This window comes from Gadus chalcogrammus, chromosome 3 (genome assembly GCF_026213295.1).
Source record: "Gadus chalcogrammus isolate NIFS_2021 chromosome 3, NIFS_Gcha_1.0, whole genome shotgun sequence".
NCBI classification, from domain to species: domain Eukaryota; kingdom Metazoa; phylum Chordata; class Actinopteri; order Gadiformes; family Gadidae; genus Gadus; species Gadus chalcogrammus.
In genome coordinates this window covers 19,049,661-19,069,660 of record NC_079414.1, presented here as the reverse complement: position 1 = coordinate 19,069,660, position 20,000 = coordinate 19,049,661, and the positions used below count along the sequence as shown (strand labels likewise).

Below are 20,000 nucleotides of genomic sequence, written 5' to 3'. Positions count from 1 at the left end.
GTGTGTGTGTGTGTGTGTGTGTGTGTGTGTGTGTGTGTGTGTGTGTGTGTGTGTGTGTGTGTGTCTACAGAGGCTGTCTGGGAGCCACAAAGCCCTGGTAGAGATGCAGGACGATGTAGCTGAGCTACTGAGATCCGCCACCCGTGACTACCCCAACACTAAGGTCCGTGTGTGTGTCTGTCTGTGTGTGTGTGTGTGTGTGTGTGTGTGTGTGTGTGTGTGTGTGTGTGTGTGTGTGTGTGTGTGTGTGTGTGTGTGTGTGTGTGTGTGTGTGTGTGTGTGTGTGTATGTCTGTCTGTGCGTCAGTACAATCACATGAAGGCAAATGTAGAAAAGCTAGCACCTACGTCAGAAAATGTGACATTTGCCTTTGTGAACCTGTCACAACAGAAACCGTTTCGAAAGCATCGTTGCCTAGTTACTGGTCAACTCTGTGACTGCGGTAACCGTTTGCATAAGCTCTGTGTGGACTCCTTGACTGAGTGGCTTTATCACCGGCCATATGTGTGATGTATCTATGTACGCAACCTGCCTCGATAGGGGAACCTTGAACAGATCCAGTCCGTGTTAAACTCCACCGAAGTGGGCCTGCATCAGCTTACAGCTCATGTTGACTGCCGCAGCCTACACATGGTGAGTCAGAGAGTGAGTGCGTGTGTTTGTGTCTTTGAGTGGTTTTATCAGCTGATGATGATTCAATGATGAGTAATAGAACAACTTTTTAAATGATTTGACTCGTTGTTGACACCTTGTTGTCTCCTCTCTTATCCTCTCCTCTGCCTTCTCATTTCTCCTCTCTTCCTCCCCTCTCCTACCCTGCTGCTGTCCCCATATCCTATCCTGTCCTCCTCTTCCTCCCACTCCCATCTCTGCTCCTACTCATCTCCTCCAATTCATCTCTCCTCCTCCTCTGTCCTTCTCCTCCTCTTCCCCTCTTCCTGTCTCCTCATCCTCTCTCTTCCTCATGTCTCCTCCTCCTGCTACTCCTCTCTCCTCCACTCTCATATCCCTCCTCCTTCTCATCTTCCTACGCCTCCTCCTCTTTCCTCCTCCTGCCCTTCTCTCTCATCCTACTATCTCCTCATCTCTCTCCTCATCTCTCCTACTGTCTCCTCCTCTTCCTCCTCCTTCCCCTCTTTCCTCCTCTCTCCTCCTCCGGTCTCCTCATCTCTCCTCCCCCTTCTCCTATCCCCCCCCCTCCTGTCTCATGTCTCCCCCGGCCTCCCCCTGTCTCCTCCCCCCCCTCAGGACTACGTCCAGGCTCTGACGGGCCTGTGCTATGACGGCGTGGAGGGCCTCATCTACCTGGTGCTCTTCTCCTTCGTCACAGCCCTCATGTTCTCCTCTATCGTCTGCAGCGTGCCTCACACCTGGCCGAGCAAGAGGTAGGGCGCAGACACACACAGGCACGCACACACACACACACACACACACACACACACACACGCACACACACACACACACACAGGCAAGCACGCGCAATACATGCAGAAACACATACAAACACACGTACACACACACACACACACACACACACACACACACACACACACACACACACACACACACACACACACATTCACCCTTTCACAACCTTTATCAAGAATGCATCAAAGAAGTGCAAATGATTGAACGTTCATGATTCATGTGTTTTCTTCCTGTGGTTCCTGCGGTTCTGGATCACCCGCAATTGGTTCTTCTGACTCCTTTTTGCTCTGTGCTTTAACTTTACCTGACTGACCTGCTGCTGCCCCCTCCCACCCTTATCCTGCTGGTCAGAAACAGACAGGAGAAAGCCCAATAGAGCGACCTTGTTTAGAATCGGTGCATGTCACCATTTTTGTGTGTTTATCTTTGAGCCGTTGTGTCCCCTTCTCCAACCATCCGTCCGGTTTGCCACCCCTGGCTGCATATTTATTTGTCTCGGTTCCCTTTTCACTAAATGTTTGTGATTCTGTTGTTTCTATTTTTGTTTGTCTTCATTTGTTTGTGCCACTATTTTCAAAACTGTCTCTGCCATCTTGTCTCTGAGCATCTCTAAAATGTACCAAAACTCCCCATGTTTTTCATTCTCCCCACGTCACTCCCCTCTTTCCCCTCCCTCCCTCCCTCCCTCCCTCCCTCCCTCCCTCCCTCCCTCCCTCCCTCCTTTCCCCATCCCCCTCCCCTCCCTGTCCTGATTTGGAAATACATTGGGCTTCAGCAATTGGTGAGAATGCGTTTTCCTACAGCTCTAGTTCTAGCGCCAGGGACACAGACTGGATGTTTACAGTCGATGAGTAACTAAGATGATAATGTTATCCTCGCTTCCTCTGCCTTTTGGATAACTATCTGTTAGATTTATCAGGTCTAAATAGCATGTAATACAGCGTCAGTGGTTGGAATGCACCAATGGACGACACTTGGTATGAACCACAGCTTAGATAGGTCTTTGATGAGTGGGAGTAAGCAGTAGTATCACTGTATGCCTCTCACCAAGAATTCAAACAGACCATAATGACACTCTTGCTGCATTAATACAAGCAGCCCCCCTAGTCTTGAAGAGGGTTGTTGTATTGTGTTTACTGCATGCAGACAAAGGACACGCTGTATGCCGCTCCAGGCTTGGTTAGACTTGTCATTTAGCACACCCTTGTGGCTCACTGGGGCACTGCCCTATTCCCGCCGCCTAGTTTTAACATTACAGGATGAGATGTCCTTTCTCTGTTAGCTATCTTGAGGGGTTAACAGGGTTAAATTGCAGTTAAATTAGGAATTATTTTAAACCAAATTATAAACAACAAATAACATTAATCCTATAGGGCATTAATGAAGTTGTATCTAATCTAATTTAATCAAAAGAAAAAAAATCTTGGACTATATTATACAAATGTTGGACAATGTTTATTACTAGGAAGACACAACCGTTGTTTTTTTTGATCAAGTAAAGGGTATATCAAACATCATCTAATGGATGAACATTTCTGTATATATTTCCGTAGCCAGATATCCAACTTCCAAATCAGCACACTTATCTAATACCTCATTATCTTATGTTGCTGACTGTTTCATATTTTTGACCATTTTGTCAACAAAAATGGTTAGCTCAGCCAAGCTTTTATTATTTCCTACCTTTTATATGATTTTCTTTCCTTTGACTTTTTCTTTCCCCCAGTAATGCATGGCCTGGCACATTTTAAATGAATTTGGCAAATATATGAATGTTGGTCTATCCTCACTATCTTCACAATCAAATAATTAGCACTGAAATGTAAAAATAAAAAGTACAGCATTTTTTATTTATTCTGGATCCTCCTCAAACGTCTGTATGTTTGCTATGAACCCGCATGGTGTCGTTGTGTGGGCCACTGTCGGGCCTCACAACTTGACTCTGCTTCAGGGGCCTCCCGGACACAAGATGCTACAAATGTCTTTCCCAGTCAGCGGCGCTGGCGCTAAAGGCGCTTCAGTCTTACCAGTGTTCCCCTCCTCGTCCTCTCCTAACCTCCCTTCCAAAACACCTAAACTCTTGTTGTCTCTCTTGGATTGTCCCTCCCTCTCTCCCCCCCTCTTCTCACCCCCCCCCCCCCCCCCCCCCCCCTCGCCGCGCCCACCCTCACCCCGGCCCCCCCTTCGACCCGACCCAACCCCCAAGGACGGAGGAGGAGGATGGCGAGGACGAGTCGGGCGCCTCGCGCGGCGGCGCGCACGATAACCTGTACCGAGTTCACATGCCCAGCCTCTACAGCTGTGGCTCGAGCTTTGGTAGCGAAGCTAGCCTGCCCGCTACGGCGCACACTGTCAGCAATGCCCCCGTCACTGAGTACATGTGAGTTAGCACCTACGGCTAGCTAGCTAGGGGTAGCTCGGAGGATACACCGCCTGCTATAAGAAGCTAACCAGCACTGCAGAAATTGTCTGCTTGACATAGAGGAACAGATAGCGGCTAGCTAGACCCCTGGCTCTCATATCTGTTGGCACTCTTAATGTTAGCTAGACACACCTTGTAGCTAGACAACCCTTGTTAGAATTCCCTCAACTGTTAATACGGCATGTCGATACATAAGCCTTGGCACAACCGATAATGTTGGGAACGAAGGTTGAAGAAAGGCTTGAGCTAGTTGGCACAAACATCTGGTAGAACAACAGCACTCTGGATAATAGAGTGTTGTTAGTATGTTTGGAATACCAAATGTTTAAAAGACCAATTGCTATTCGATTTAGTTCAATCAAGAAATACCCACTGATAATGTAAACAAGCAATACCCACAGTGTAAAATGAACTGATCGACTATGACTAGCCTATAGTCCGGTCAAAACTTATTTTCTGTACGTAAGGATCAAACATAAGGATGCATGTAAGACCAAAGTTAAGTCATCGCCGTGACATTGCTCTTTAAATGACCATTCATGATTTGACTTGTATGACATAGATCTATAACGTTGGGCAGTTAGTTAAAGATGGAGCATGCTCAGATACAGGGACCCGGGCCACAGTTGAACCTCTGGCGACGCCTGTCAGTTAACCTCTTATTCTACAACGCAGGAGCCAGAACGCAAACTTTCAGAACCCTCGGTGTGAGAACACCCCTCTGATTGGCAGAGAGTCCCCTCCGCCCTCTGTAAGTGCACACTTTCTAGTTCTCCCTCTCCCACCTCCGCCGCATTCCAATACCCACACTACGGACAATCTGATTGGACACCTCGGGGGGGAGGCCAAACCCCTTTGGTTTTGGCTGCGCCCTTTCTGTGTCATGAGGACCGCGGGGTCCCCATAAAGCACAGAAACGTTGTGTGTGTGTATAATGTGATGGCCGGTACCAGGCTAGTGTGGCTATTGGAACGTATTGGTCTGCTCTTCCTACCTGCACCACTGCACGCTGGTCATCTGAGAGAAAAGGGGGGTATTGTGGAATGTCTTCATAGAGGTCATTTTGGCAGCCTGGGACAACAGCAATATGAGAGGTAGACATTAGAACAGCGGAGAGGAGTTGGATTTCTTTGATAATACTGTGTCATCACATTTATCTCCAATTTTGAGATGTCTCTGTTTCTGATGTGAAGAGAGGCTCTGGGTGGTCGTGTTGTTCTCTGGTCACTATGATGGAAGGAGGGCATGTGATTATTCCATTTATAAAACAAACAGCCGTCTCAATTGGGAATAATAAGGGCTGGACAATTGAGATAAAATATAACATTGTGATAATACATGTTGCAAAGGCAATATGACCCGCCATTCGGCATTCTAATTTCCAAGACTACTTTTGATGTGCCTGAAACTTTTACAATTCCTTTCTTCAAATAGAAAAAGTATACCGATATGAATAGAACAGCTGTGTTCCACCACTTTACATTTGAAGAAGATGGAGGAAAGAAGGTCCTTTTCATCCTGAATCACTAGTCTGGAAATGTGAAGGGGTTGTCCATGAATGGCAGCGTTTTTTAAATATTGTATTTAATAGTCTGATATACCGCCATACTGTGAATTGTAATCTGTTGTCTATGACAGCACCTTAATATATACCGCACGTACAACAGGCAGCGTTAAAGGCAGACAAGGTCTAGACATATTTATACGTCACAGGCAAAATAAATCAGATCTGTATCTACGGTCAAGTGACATCTGAAGGCTTAGTTATGGTTCCCCGTTGACGCAAAGCAAAGACCATGCAGTCGCTTCGACGCAGTCGTGTACCTGTTATGGTTCTGCATCGGGTTTACGTCAGGTATACATTAGCGGACCATTCACAGCTCTTGCTGCTGCGTCGCCTCGACACAAGGGGCGTCCGCAAGGACGCAGTGGGTCCGTAAATCCCTTGCGTTGCGTCAACATGGAACCATAACTAAGATCTGAAACGATGCTCGCTGCAACATTAGACACCCGTCTTCGGTACTTCTCTCCCCTTCAGCAAAAATATAGATGTATCTATTAATACAAATCGATAGAAAGTACTTCCGATATAGTAGACATAGGGTTGTTCTGGCTCCACGACACACGGCAGCACCCTGTGCCCCTAGCTCGGTGTCCTCTCCCCCTCTCCCCCCCTCCCCGTCCCCATAGTGTGTCTCTATGTGTGCATTTCTCTACTCAAGGTGCATGTGTCCCCTGTCTACCTGTGGCCCCTCACCACCTTCACCATCGACGACGACGTCATTAAGACAGTACTGTGCACGGGAACCACCAGCCTATTCCCCCACCCCCCACCCCCCACCACGACCTCTGTCTGTCTGTGGCCATACTGTGCCCCGGCACAGCTGTCCATCATCTCTGATGACCGGAGGCCATCTTGTCCCTGAAGCGACCTTCAGGGTTTTGTCCATGTAACTCGCTAACTCCTCACACTAGAGAGCACCACTAACTCCTTCTAACTCCACCTTCTACATCAGAACTGGAGCACTAACTACAACCGACTGACCAAACCAAACCAAAACCACAACTCCTCATGTAGATGTGATAATAATACTATTCTAATCCGATCTAATCAGCTGTCATGTAGTTATTGTCTTACTCAACCCCCCCTGGCTGTCCAAATGACCGGTGAAAGTATTTCTACTCCACCTGTTTGTCTCTGTGTGCCTCACACGTTGTTGTGTCTGTCTGTCCGTCGCTCTCTGTCCCGTCTGTCTGTCTGCCTGCCTGTCTGTGTTTCTGTCTATCTATTTATCTCTCGAAATAGATCAATCTGTCCATCTGTATATGTTTCTCTTTGCACAAAGCCATTCTCATAGCTTTGAGAACATGGAGCAATTTTTTAAGATTCATTTTCTAATTCTTGAATTCAGAAACTATTGTCTCTTATCATTTGCTTCTGCACATTTTAATTGTTTTATTTTAAGTAACTATTGCGTTTCTTATGTGTCAAGTTATGATCCGGCACTCCTGCCCAATTTCAAAATGGTTTCTTCCTGTCCTCTCTTCCTTCCTCTCCACCCCTCTAACCCCGCCCCTGTGTCTGTCACTCCATCCAGTACACCTCTAGTATGAGGGCCAAGTACCTGGCCACCAGCAGGCCCGAGCAGAACCGGCGGTCCGTCCCCAACGACCAACTGGACCCGGCCAGCCGCCCCCACGCCACCGCACGTCCCCAGTCCTCCGTCCACTAGAGGGCGACGCCACACCACCGCCGCCTCCATCTCATCCTCCACCTCCTCCTCCTCCTCCTCCTCCTCCTCCTCCTCCTCCTCCTCCTCCTCCTCCTCCTCCTCTCCATTCCAATGCCTCAGTCAGACAGAATGGGGGGGAGGGGGGGGGGGGGCTCAAGGTCCCCACTCAGCTGCTTCCAAGCAGTTCAGAAAAAAACAACCCACTGGACTCCAAGGTCAGAGGGGATGGTTACCACGACGACCTCCACCACTCGGCCGAACCCCCTGCCCTCCCCTCCCGCCCCAAACGGAGGAACACGTAACCCACATCAAGCAGGACTCACCAACTCAGCGCCTCGGCATGCAGTGCACTTTTAATGAGCTCATATCTCACCCAATCAAAAGAAGAGGAAGTACCCAACCTCCTCATCAATAACCTGTATCATGCCTCCAAGACTACATTTACCACGTTAATGCATTCCTTTGCATAACAACTACTTTAAAGCCCTCTCCATGGTTCCAGTACACTGGCCCCTAGTGGAGATTCCACGCATTTTCTTCAACGTCCCCCCCCCCCCCACACACACACACACACACACATGCAAACATACATACAGATCCCCCTTAAGTCACACTGTCCACATTCCTGAGAAGTGGGACACATAACCACTTGCACAATAACAAGCCCCCCCCCCACCCACCCACCCCCTTACACACATACAAACACACAAACAATCTGTACATAGCTGTAAATACTGAATGAGCAATTCATTGGGCAAACAGACCCAAGTCCTTTCTGGTTTAACATGGTGGTGTGCTTAGTGTGTCATAGAATTGTTGCTGTACCTTTCTCATGTCAAAACACATACACTCGCACACACTCATACATGCACTCAGAAACCATTTGTTTGGAGATAAGAACAAGTGAATCAGAAAAGCCATTCTAACGATATAGCTAACAGCTGGTGTCTGGGACGGCAGACACTTTTGGGGTTACCTTCCTCTGTAGATCAACAGTATTGTTTTAACCCAAAATTAATGACTTGAATACGGAGCTGTCTGTGTTGCAGCTCTATTTTTTAATTTTATTATTCTCATTGGTTAAGGTGTGCATAAGCACGTGGAAGGAGGTTTTGCTTTGCTGTTGTTGTTGTAGTACGAGCCAGGACTGTTGTGTGTTCTTGCAAGCGCTTTTCAAATGGATCTCTGTTGGGAATGATTCATTCTGCGGGCGCCTGGAAGACACTGAGGCGGGACGGAAAGAGACGTCGATGTGCTCAACCTGTGCCAAATAACTCTGAATAACGAGGGTCACCGGATGTTCGCCCCTCTGCTACTGCCTCGATGAAAGAATCAAAAAAAGGGAGAGCGACAAAGAGGAGGATAACGCATTTCTGGATGGGACTATTTTTCTCCTCCATGTAAATAAGAGCAGAGTTGACAAAGAAGGGGACAAAGAAGAAGATGATCAGAAACGGGAAATGGCTGGTGAAACGTGGTGTCCAACGTGTTTCCAGAGTCGGTGCTCATTCTGCCAATCAATTCGCAAGGAGAAGGAACCGGAAGGCGAAAAAAAAGAAGAAAAAACTACTTACTAATAACTATTTTTTTGGATTGATTTACAATGTATTTCCTCAAGTATAACAACTGGGTGTCTCAATGAACACGGGCTTCGTTTTTCTTCTGTTTTGTTTCATAAACCCTCTTAGAATGTAGGACAATTAGTGGTGTTCAACTTTGTTTGGGTTGTTTTGTTTTACAAAGCGGTTAATACTGATGTGGTACTGTGACAAAGAAAAAAAATTCTTCTCTTGTTTTTCTTGTAAACTTTTGTTTATGTTTATCCGTCAAACGAAGACCTCTGGAGTTGGAGAGGTTCAAGGCACATTGCTATGACCAGGGGTCCGAGACCCACTGACTAGCCCCTCTCAACCAGTCCATTTTTGGTTGTTATTGTTGTCTTAAAGAAACACAATGACTTTTCAAGGTGGTAATGGAGAAGTTGTCACAGAAAGGCACGGCCACGCTATAAGCTACCAAGTGTGCGTATGGTAGGGACACTCTCTCGCTCTCTCTCCACTCTCCCCTCTCTCTCTCTCTCTCTCTCTCTCTCTCTCTCTCTCTCTCTCTCTCTCTCTCTCTCTCTCTCTCTCTCTCTCTCTCTCTCTCTCTCTCTCTCTCTCTCTCTCTCTCTCTCTCTCTCTCTCTCTCTCTCTCTCTCTCTCTCTCTCTCTCTCTCTCTGAACCCTGTACAATGTATAGAAACATACGTATGAGTCTGCGTGTGGCCTCGCTACCGTGTGATTGGCTCTTTCTATATCTCAGTGTTACCGTGTGTAAGTGACCGTAAACAGTGTGTCCGAATGAGGAAATCTAACACGCGAGTGCTTCAAGCCTTCTGCAGTGTTACTTACAGTTATAGTTACACGCACTCAGCACACAAACACACACACACACACACACACACACACACACACACACACACACACACACACACACACACACACACACACGATACAGAGACTTGTATGCATACACTCCTAAACATAATACTACACTTCTCCCATATACAAAACACACAATTCCTCACACCTCGGTCCTCTGATCGCTTTTTATGTGGTCCTGTTTCAACTTCACGTACACATCTAGCGCCGTAGGAGCCATACGACATGCACCACCTCCCCAACCATTCCCCTCAACTGTGGCATCCAACAAGAGTTGTCATGGTACATTATAATTTGTTCTGTTTTCTATAGAATAATGCATACTGTAATGAGCTACGTAGGCTACTGACCTGTACAGCAGCCCAGCGCTTACAACAGCACCCTTGGACCGGCCCTCCGTCTGGGCTTTTTTAACCGCTTTCTTCTCCTCTTAACGGGACAGCCACTGCTCATAATAGCGAGACAATCATCTTACCTGTGATTTCTCTTACAGTGATATGTTCTCATTGTCACAGTAACTACACTACCTACGCTGTAGTACTCAACGGTGTCAGTGCACCGGGGAGGGATAACCTATGACAAGATCCATTGGAATAGTCACTGATGGCCTTTCATAATGTTTTTAAACTCTTACTACACTCTCTCATATCACTGCATTTTTTTTATGTCTGTCTTGTACAAAGATGAAATGTAAAGAATTAAAACAACGATAGCTATAGCTTCTTCTTTTTTTTAAATAGGAGAACAAAGGCAAAAGCAGCCGTTTGTTTCCCTCTCTTTTCTTATTAGTGACGACTGAATCTCTGTCTTGCATTGCAAATGTTTTACGAAAAAACTGTGTTTGAGCGTAGGTCTGCACACCTGACTCAAAACGCTCCTTGGCTTCCTGTCTAACGTTGTTTTTGCAAACTCGCTGGGGCCCCCTTTGGCACAAATCTCTGTTGAGGGAACGTCAAAAGTACCCATGAGAACCAGTTTTTACATTGTAATGTAATATGGGGCCCGCTCAAGCAAAATAAAAAAAACGAAGAAATAAAAAAACAGTTGAGCAGGACTTCAAAAGCAGTTGTATCTTGGTGTGGTAGACGTCTTCGGTTTTCTCTGAAAGTTCCTTTTAAGGTTTTAACTTAAGATATTAATGATGTTCATGTCAAAACTGTGGTAATAATATCATTCAGCCTGGAATAAATGTAATAAAAAAGGAAAACAATTAAAGCCACTTTAACTTACTGATACAGAGTGTATTCTATTTATTTATGTATTCTTCTAATGAATTTCTTTATGTGTTTGTGTTTGCAAAACCCAAACCCAAATACTTTTCTGTTGGGCAATGAGCTGCATGACTGAAACAGTGTGTTATAAAATAAATATACAGTAAGTTTTGCATCAATTTTAAGAAACGCAAATAAGGTATGTAGCGATGCAAGTTATCTAAATGCTTGCAGTAATGAATACGAACAGTAGATGGCGTTGTTTCTTTCCTTGTATTCCATTTTGCGCACTCTTGAGTAGAACAAAGCTGTCCGTCTGTTTGTGTATGCGTGTGTGTGCGGCTGCTCCCTGCGGTGCTCTCACACCATGTCCCCTGAGTTTACAGCGGGACATCGCCCAGACACATGTTTGTGTAGAGTACAGTTGTGTATACACATTTACACACACACACACACACACACACACACACACACACACACACACACACACACACACACACACACACACACTCACACAAAATACCAAACAAATGTATTTGCCTTTTAATCTCTGCAGGGGCTTGATCAAAGCAAGACATTATGGGCCAAGAGACAGTGTGTGTGTGTGTGTGTGTGTGTGTGTACACAAGTGTCTAATAGTGCTAGAATGTGAATGAGGTCAGAGGTGAAATGTCAGTGTGGTGTCCAAGTCGACCCCTATATCAATTCCCGAGCGTCAGTTACCATAGTTGAGAACTTCATGTACCCCGCCCCGACTCCAGTACACTCAGTTTATCAATACAGTACAGAAAATGCCACAGCACTGAAAATATGATACATTTATAACTCATTTGGTAAAAAATATTTTATTACTTCATGGATGATTTTCCAGATATTCTGGTGATAGTTCAGGTATTTCACAAACAGGGAACAATGATATTCTACCTGTTGGTGAAGACGTTTGACTTCATAACGTGCTAACAAATAAAGCTGTTAAGCCACTCTCCATTTGTATGATAATACCAATACGACCCAACATGAGTCATTTCTCCATAAAAGTCCCGTGGATGCCTTTCGGTTATTGCACCATAAAAGTAGTCGTTTCCTATGACCTTTTAAAAATCCCATTACGTTTGTGACCACTAATTTCAGAATTTCAACGAATAAATGAAAGAAACTCATTAAAAAGAAAATAGAACCTTCTCTGTACAACATGTCGTTTCATTTAGTGAACTGTTAACTGCTGAACTAAAAGTGCACGGTTAAAAGTGCACAGTTAATATACTAATAAAGCTTTTTCGGTATTCATTAAGAGGATCTTTCTCAGTCTCCGTATGCATTCACACACACTTCCATTCCTCTAATGTGAGCCTAATCGTTTAGCCTCCGTCTGCTCCATCACTTCCCCAGTCCTGTTCCGCTAGTCTCTGTCTGCACTCTTCCGTGCTGAGGACACCTCATATTCAATAATTGTATTATAAATTATGATTGGTTAAAAACTTGAGTTGAGGCTTGAGGAATAGAAAGAGACTCAATTCATTTTTCAACAGAAAGAAAAATGTATCCTAGCATTACAGATATAAACGTCATCTCCAAACCCAAGTGTTCTTGTTTGCCTGCTTACTCATCCAGAATAATGCCAGGTAGTAGGGCTTTGGATGTTGTTATTTGGTTTCACTTCACTTGTGCAATGCAGCAAGAACTGCAGTCTGACACACTACAGTTTCCATGGTGGCAGGGCTTTGGAAGCAGTGTGGCATCAGCCAGGCCACATGGCACATATTAACACTACACAAACATTCACCAGCAACAGGTTTCACCACTTGGGCGTTGAACAGAGGCCATGGGAATGTATAGAAGCACTGCAAGGCAAGCTGCAGATATTCAGAAGGCTGATGTGACCAATGAGATGCGTGGGAACCAGTGACAGGCTTGAGTAGTGCTGTCTACTGGAATGAAAGGCTGAGAGAGACTGATGGCGTATATAGGAAGTTCCCTCACTCTCTCCCTCTACCTCCCTCTCTCTCTTCAGTGTCTGCCCGTCATCTCTTGTGTCTTCCTCCTTTTCGTCATTGCCGTAAATCCAAGTGTAGGATTTAAATTGATCTTTAAAGATAAATGCCTTGTATGCAATGAAATAACAAGCCATCATCAATAAAGTCACTATTATATTGATCACTCTATTGAGTGATCAATACTCTCTATTGAGTGATCAATAGAGTGAGTAATAACGTTTCCTGGCCTAGTTGCCTGGCCAGAAAGATGCCCCATCCTTGGGACTTGTTTCTCGAAACCACAACCAAATCCTTGACGTAGAGTGTTTTGTAGATGTTTTTGAAAAACGGTTCCCGCCCTCTCTCTAATGGGAGAGATGGTCCAACATGAGCAAAGCTTTGAAAAAGAGCGATGTGTGCTTGTGTGAAGATCGGACGGAGCAGGGAAAACCCAGACTCAAACCGCTCCAACAATTTGTTTGTTTGTTTTTTCTCCAGCCGAGTGGAACAAAGTGGAGCTTTTCTCAGTGCGTCCCCCTCTCTCAGTTTCTTCACTGCTAAGCCTTCCACTCCTTGGTCCCTCCATGGGTTAGAGTGTCTGTGGGCTGGGGCACCATGGAGTGTCTGGATATAGCTGACAATGGACAGACTTGAACCTGAGACAACAGAGGGAAACGGGTTACACAATGCATGGAAGTGGCTAACTGGGGATTTCAAAAAGGCAATGCCAGAAAGAAAATTGTGTCGTCTAAAGTGCACTGAGTGAGACAGTGTGCATGTTCACAACCCCCCCCCCCCCCCTTTTACACACACACACACACACACACACACACACACACACACACACACACACACACACACACACACACACACACACACACACACACACACACACACACACACACACACACACACACACACACACACAATGAACAAAGACAGGATACAGACAGGATACCTATCGTGGTTCAACTATATTATGAGGCTTACGCAATTCTTACTAGAAACTCTTTGTTTTGGAAGGGGAGGGATGAAGCCAGTTGCCAAAATGTTGACTCAGTTTACTGTAAGTAATGTCACTTAGCATGTGTGTAAGTTAGGTTTTAAGAAGCTACGGTCTAAATAACATCTATAAAAATGTATGTTTTGTTTCACTCGTTTTTTTGACTCCCCAAAAAAAAATGTATTCTCCTAAATAACCATGCAGGCACCCACGCACCTGGTAGGGTCTTCACTCGTGCTGAAAGGTCCCCTCACATTCACAGTGTTCCTGCTGCCTTCCACTGTGCCGTAGCTGAGCGTAACCTGGGAACAAAACACACACATTTCAATACAAATCAGCCCTTCACCGAGTGGCCCCCAAGTGATGACTCCATTCAACATCTTCTGACATTTTCGTGCCTGCGCACGCACGCACGCACACGCACACACGCGCACACGCACACGCACACACACACACGCACACTTTCAACCCAATCAAAATCGGCCCCTAACGTCTCCCCTGGCCCGAGTCAGAATGATTGGACTCTGGGGCCTGGTGAGGCTGCACCCCTGTTGTACATTGAGCTATAAATGTGCACAGGTTGAGGATGCCTTAACCAGCCATCATCCACACTCCAAGAGGGCCTTTAATATTTCTTAGATAATTTTTTTTTATCATCAAACATATAGCTCATCAGTCAGCATTCTCTCGGGAACCATGTATGAATATCGGCAGAGCCCAAGAGGGGCTCAGAGCCAAAGGTTGGGAAACACTTGAAACACATGAAAAAACACGAGCATGAGCCCCTTGGTTAATGTGGTGCATGTTGACCTAACCCCACGTTTCTGGAGGCTGCCAGGGACACGGGCTTATACCAACCTGCTACGCTGAACCCACTAAAACCACCAGCCTTCACATCGCCTTCCAGGGATGCTGATTCAACGGCACTCCACGTACCTGGCGGTGGATCTCCGACACCAGCCCCAGGTTCTCCAGGTGGGAGTGGAACAGGGGGGAGCGCGTGAGGCCGATGCCCAGCAGGGCCTCGGCGATGTAACCCACGGTGCAGTCGTCAGGGAGACGGATCTGCTCGGCGGTGACCATGAAGGCGCCCTCGCTAGCGAGGGAGAAGAACACGACAGAAGGAAGGCTGTGAGTGGGTGTGGGCGAAGGACAGACCTGGATCAAAGGAACCCCACTGGGTCTTCGCTTGGTTTGCTGACTCAGGGCTCACCTGGCCCAAGGGCTCATCTTGAGCGCCAGTCCCCGGCTCAGGCAGAACCCTGCTCCCCCAGTGGCGAACCAGAAGCGCACCTCCTTCTGGGTCTGAGCAAAGGAACACAGAGAGCGATGTGCATCAGCAGAGCGCTGCTCCCAGAAGACACCAGGCAGCACAAAGAACGCATTCAGAGACGCCATGCTGCATCCGACAGCAGCCGACCAGGGATATAGAATCCCTGAGGGGGAAACTCAAGTGTTATCGGCTGAATTACATCACTTTCACATGCTGCTCATAATCACGGAGATACCATTAACGCATGGTTTATCTACTTGATGGATTTTGCTGAACGGAAGTCTGCCGTACGACCTTACGCTCTTGTCTGGTTATTTTTAAAACCTTCCCGATCAAGGCTTCCTCTCATCTAATAATAACATAATAACCAATAAATATGTGTCTGTAGGTTATCCAGCACATCTGTACACGTTCCTATGACACATTCACACGTTCCTATGTAATGCATTCAAAGCACAAATAAAACCAGACGCCTGAAGGTGATCAAACAGGATTTCCTCTATTGTGATAACGTACAAGACCATCCCAGCTCTGAATCAAACGCTCACCTGGTGTGTGGAGCCCAGCCTCTCTATGGCCTGAATGGGTCTCTCCAGGCTGGGCCGGCCCAGGTACACGTCCTGGGTGTGTCTGTACTGGGACAGCAGCTTCACCAGGGAGCCCACGTTCAGGTAGTTATCATCATCCACATGACAGAACCACCTGGAATGATCACACACACACACACACACACCTGCAGTCAGAGTGTGTGTGTGTGTGTGTGTGTGTGTGTGTGTGTGTGTGTGTGTGTGTGTGTGTGTGTGTGTGTGTGTGTGTGTGTGTGTGTGTGTGTGTGTGTGTGTGTGTGTGTCCGATATTTGTTTGGGAGAGTGTGTGGACCATGTGCTGCTAGACAGGAGGTCCACCATAGTTTTGGCTTTGGTCCAACATAAACAGAGTTAATGCGTTTATTATGGGTACATATATACCTAGAATGTATGTATGTATGTATGTATGTATGTATGTATGTATGTATGTATGTATGTATGTATGTATGTATGTATGTATGTGCGTGTGTGGGTGTGTTATGTACAGGTGTGTGTGCGTGTATCTTACTTCTTCCCGGAATGGATAAAGGCGCTGTATTCCTGGGCCATCTTACAGGACAGTGCCTGCCGACTGTGGCTGGCGGAGCAGTTGGTGTTGATCAGGTGACCTCCTGAGGAAGACCATACATACTTTAGCCTTCGACCATTCTGTCCAAAGGCACTTACAAGTGCAGTCACCAATACAAAGAAATTAGCTGCATGAACAAAACAACTGGGGAGTGCAGAGTAGCTATAGAAATCACAAGTGTGTGTCGTTATTGGTGAATGATAGTTAAATCTCAGAGACAAAGCACATTCTAATTTACAATTATATATATCTATATCTATATATATATATACATATCCATGTTTCTTCAGCCACCACATCCTATGGTATAATAATACATCCAAGGAATGGCCTTTAACTTGCAAACAATAACTGAAAGACCTCATTTGATCCCATTTTCAAAATATTGTTGTTCAAATGTGTCCATGGCGACATAATGCTTGGCTAAGGTGAACAAGACTGTGTGGATGGTGCCGGGCTGACTTCCTGTGTTCACAGGAAGTCACGTTCTGCCCAGTCAGCAGCCACAGGTTCCTGGCTCCACGGCAGGCCTACTGCAGCCTTCCTGTTCCACCTCCCTGCCAGCCCAGATAACACTGCTTATCGCGCGCGCGCGCGCGTGCGTGCGTGCGTGCGTGCGTGCGTGCGTGCGTGCGTAAACTCACCCAGTCTCCTCTTCAGTTTGTCATCGTCTCCATCAGTGAACACGTACGTCTGGAAAATAAGAACAGAGTAATTAAAGCAGGGGGTTTGATGTTATTTCTGTGGTGAAGCCAGAACATTTTTCCAGACCCATTGTTCACTGGCTTGTTTTGGACTCAGGTGATGCTCTGGCGCCACCTGCTCGCACACACACACACGCACGCATACCAAACCTACGCATATATGTACCCATAATAAACACATTAACCGTGTTGATGTTGGACCAGAGCCAAAACTAAGGTGGACCTCCTGTCTATCAGCACCACACCACATGGTCCACACACTCTCCAAAACAAAGACCGGTGTGTGTGTGTGTGTGTGTGTGTGTGTGTGTGTGTGTGTGTGTGTGTGTGTGTGTGTGTGTGTGTGTGTGTGTGTGTGTGTGTGTGTGTGTGTGTGTGTGTGTGTGTGTGTGGTGAGTGACTAGGTCAGGGGTCCTTCGACACTCAGGAAGCCAGTCGGTACCCAGGGGCTTTAAACAGGAAGTACATATCTACACCCTGCGTACACACATGCACGGCGTCAGACAGACGTGCTCCCCCTCAGACAGACATGCACGCCGTCAGACAGACGTGCACGCCGTCAGAAAGACACGCCAATAGACACATATGCACTGTCAGATGAACGGCCAAGATAAAAACATTTCCAATCAAAATCAGCCCCCCTATGCTGCCCCAATTCAAGAGATCCCTCTCAAAGAATGACGGAAAAACAGACAGCCAGACAGACTATAAATAAAAGAATAATACATTCGTTCACATCCCATTCAGCGTAACTTTTTACTCATCGAAGCCGTGTTGATAGAACTCAGAAGGGGTATGAGAATGTGAGGGAAATACATTTAATGCAGCACAGCCTGGCCATATCATATCCTATACTCATCGATTAGGTTTGGTCGAGTGCTGTTGTAACCAGAGCTCGTAAAAACAGCTAAAACAACCTGCATGTCAGCCTGCTACTAAAGGACTGTTCTGCTGATGTTCAGCCAGCTTTATGTCATTCGCCACACCGCGTCTTCCGGTGGACAGAGGCAGCAGGGAGCAACGTTAACCATATTTAATTTGCACACACACTCTCCACATTGTGACGGTACAAAGCCAGCAAAGTAGTCCTTTCAAGTGAGCAAAGAAAGTGAATCACCATTTAAAAAAATACTCCAACCTCTATAAAACCTGTCATGGCATCATGCCGCAGACTACAAGGCTAAGTTCTTTACACCAAGAGCAGCCTGGGAAGAGCCAGACAATGGCAGCAGCAGTAACAAACCAGCGTACAGGAGGAGGAGGAGTACAATGTTGTCCCGTGATCACACGGCCCGTCATTTCCCACGAGAAGCACGGTGGATTCCCACAGTTTTAGTTGTATAGACAGGCAACACTGAAGTCTTTCTTGTTTGCACGTTTGACTGTGTGTGACTGTGTGTGACTGTGTGTGTGTGTGTGTGTGTGTGTGTGTGTGTGTGTGTGTGTGTGTGTGTGTGTGTGTGTGTGTGTGTGTGTGTGTGTGTGTGTGTGTGTGTGTGTGTGTGTGTGTGGAATTAAAGCATGCCTTTAGTCAGCAGAATGACAATATAGGGGTGTGTTGGGAACGCAGGTAATGTTACACACCACCTGAGCGTGAGAGAAAAGATACAGGAATGTCTTCCGTCAGTTTCACACGCACGTGCACATATGTCAGCTGATTTTTTCCCATGTCCAGACGAGACGTCTAAGGACTGTTTATATGTCAACAAATGTATGGGGCTATAGGAGAGATTCAGTGAGATGTTGTAGCCTATTCCAGTCCCAGTGTAGAAGCATTTATATCGGTTCAGTTAACGATTCTCACATTAGCACAAGCCAGAGCAAATATCTGTGATCTTTAGGCTATATGTTTCACCAGGATCAAAGAGAAATAATTTCATGGTATTAAGGTATTAAAACGGCTACTGGCATTAATATGATACCCTAATCGTTACAGCAAGCATATCTCAGATAGGCTGACCATCCATGAAATCGTCTCGAGGAGGAATATGGATTGATGAAGTCCTATAGGAGTATATTTGATGGACATTGCAATTCATACTTTTTTTTATTATTCATGAATAATTAATAAAAAAATGAATTCAGTCGATTCACATTAGTGTGGCCATCATAGCCCTGGGAGACATGGACGCTATGTCTGACTGATTGCTCTGACATAGCCAACACGTCTATGTTATCATCACATGACAAAATTTCATGACATTTAATACCTGTTGTAAACTTCGGGACATCCATGTTTCCAACAGCAGGTCCAGCCGTAGTCCGTGGTACTGGCGGGTGGTCTTCACGGCAATAAACAGGTCGGCTGGAGACAGGTTCTCCACCGCCCGGGACGGGGACGCTCTGGTCCGTCTGGGAGCTTCGATCGCTCTCCTCTCCCGCGCCAACTTACTGAAATAGGCGGAAAAAACTTTGCCTTGTGATCGGTCCGGTTCTACGTCGTTTCTAGCCGCCGAGGTCTGCCCGTCTCCGAGGTACAGACCCGTGAGAGGCACGTCCAGCAACACATTGTTGTTGGGGTGTGCGACCACCAGCAGTAGAAGCACGAACAGCAAACAGGTTCCCGTGAAGACCCCAGATGAGATGCTGTTGTGTTTGGGTCTCCCGGCGTTTTTCATCATATTCGTTGGGAGTAGGGTCCTAATTTGGATTCCTGTTCAGATACAATAACTAATACTTATTATTGTGTTGCTCTCGCAACTGAAACATCTCAAAACTGTCCATGTGGTGTCTCTTTGCTCCCTCCTCGCATCATTATGTCAAATACGTCCACACCACAGCTCACACACGCGTTGCATTTAAAGAGATGGGGGAGACAGTGGGCGGGGCCTGCTGTGTAGCGAGATGTGTATGTGTCTGTTGGATTATGTGTGTGTGTACGCTGTTTTTTCGTGGGCTAGTGGAGGGGCAATCGAGGATATACTTGCAACTCTTGCAGACTTCAGCACACTAAGGAGAAAATAGTGTCCCTTCGCAAATGTGCTGTCTTTTATCCTTTTTCCAAAGCTACTCTCTTCAATTCGTTCCAACACTGCACATTCCATTTCTTTCATGGTGGTAATTTACGGTAAAAAGACTATTTTTGTTCAGCCTCATGGAAACCGCTTTAGCTAACTACAATTTTTTTTCTTCTGATAAGCGGTGCAGAGGAGAGAAAAACTGCAGGTCTGCTATA

The 20,000-nt window shown here is 46.3% G+C and overlaps 2 protein-coding genes across 2 annotated transcripts in view; one reads left to right on the top strand and one right to left on the bottom strand.

Annotated features, from left to right (window-relative positions):
* LOC130380070 (protein tweety homolog 3-like) overlaps positions 1-7,144 on the top strand; it is a 12,447-nt gene extending 5,303 nt beyond the window's left edge. The window contains exons 8-13 of the mRNA XM_056587253.1: positions 71-163; positions 541-633; positions 1,249-1,385; positions 3,635-3,808; positions 4,526-4,601; positions 6,949-7,144. Of these exons, the coding sequence (XP_056443228.1) occupies positions 71-163; positions 541-633; positions 1,249-1,385; positions 3,635-3,808; positions 4,526-4,601; positions 6,949-7,083 (708 nt within the window). The 3' untranslated portion in view covers positions 7,084-7,144. The remainder of the gene's footprint in view (positions 1-70; positions 164-540; positions 634-1,248; positions 1,386-3,634; positions 3,809-4,525; positions 4,602-6,948) is intronic.
* Positions 7,145-11,247: 4,103 nt separating this feature from the next.
* Positions 11,248-19,610, bottom strand: LOC130379598 (beta-1,3-N-acetylglucosaminyltransferase lunatic fringe-like). Its single transcript, XM_056586535.1, has 8 exons — positions 19,036-19,610; positions 16,766-16,814; positions 16,062-16,164; positions 15,515-15,668; positions 14,907-14,998; positions 14,630-14,789; positions 13,910-13,995; positions 11,248-13,346 (listed from the first exon to the last, which is right to left on the bottom strand). Exons 1-8 carry the CDS (start codon positions 19,444-19,446, stop codon positions 13,280-13,282), a joined length of 1,122 nt encoding a protein of 373 aa, XP_056442510.1. The 5' UTR covers positions 19,447-19,610; the 3' UTR covers positions 11,248-13,279.
* Positions 19,611-20,000: the final 390 nt, after the last annotated feature.

Coding starts and splice junctions, on each gene's coding strand:
- LOC130379598 (XM_056586535.1), bottom strand. CDS start 19,446: ATGATGAAAAACGCCGGGAGACCCAAACACAACAGCATCTCATCTGGG. Junction 14,790..14,906: donor AAGATGAGCCCTTGGGCCAG/GTGAGCCCTGAG, acceptor CTCCCTCGCTAG/CGAGGGCGCCTTCATGGTCA. Junction 13,347..13,909: donor ACGAGTGAAGACCCTACCAG/GTGCGTGGGTGC, acceptor CTGTTGTCTCAG/GTTCAAGTCTGTCCATTGTC.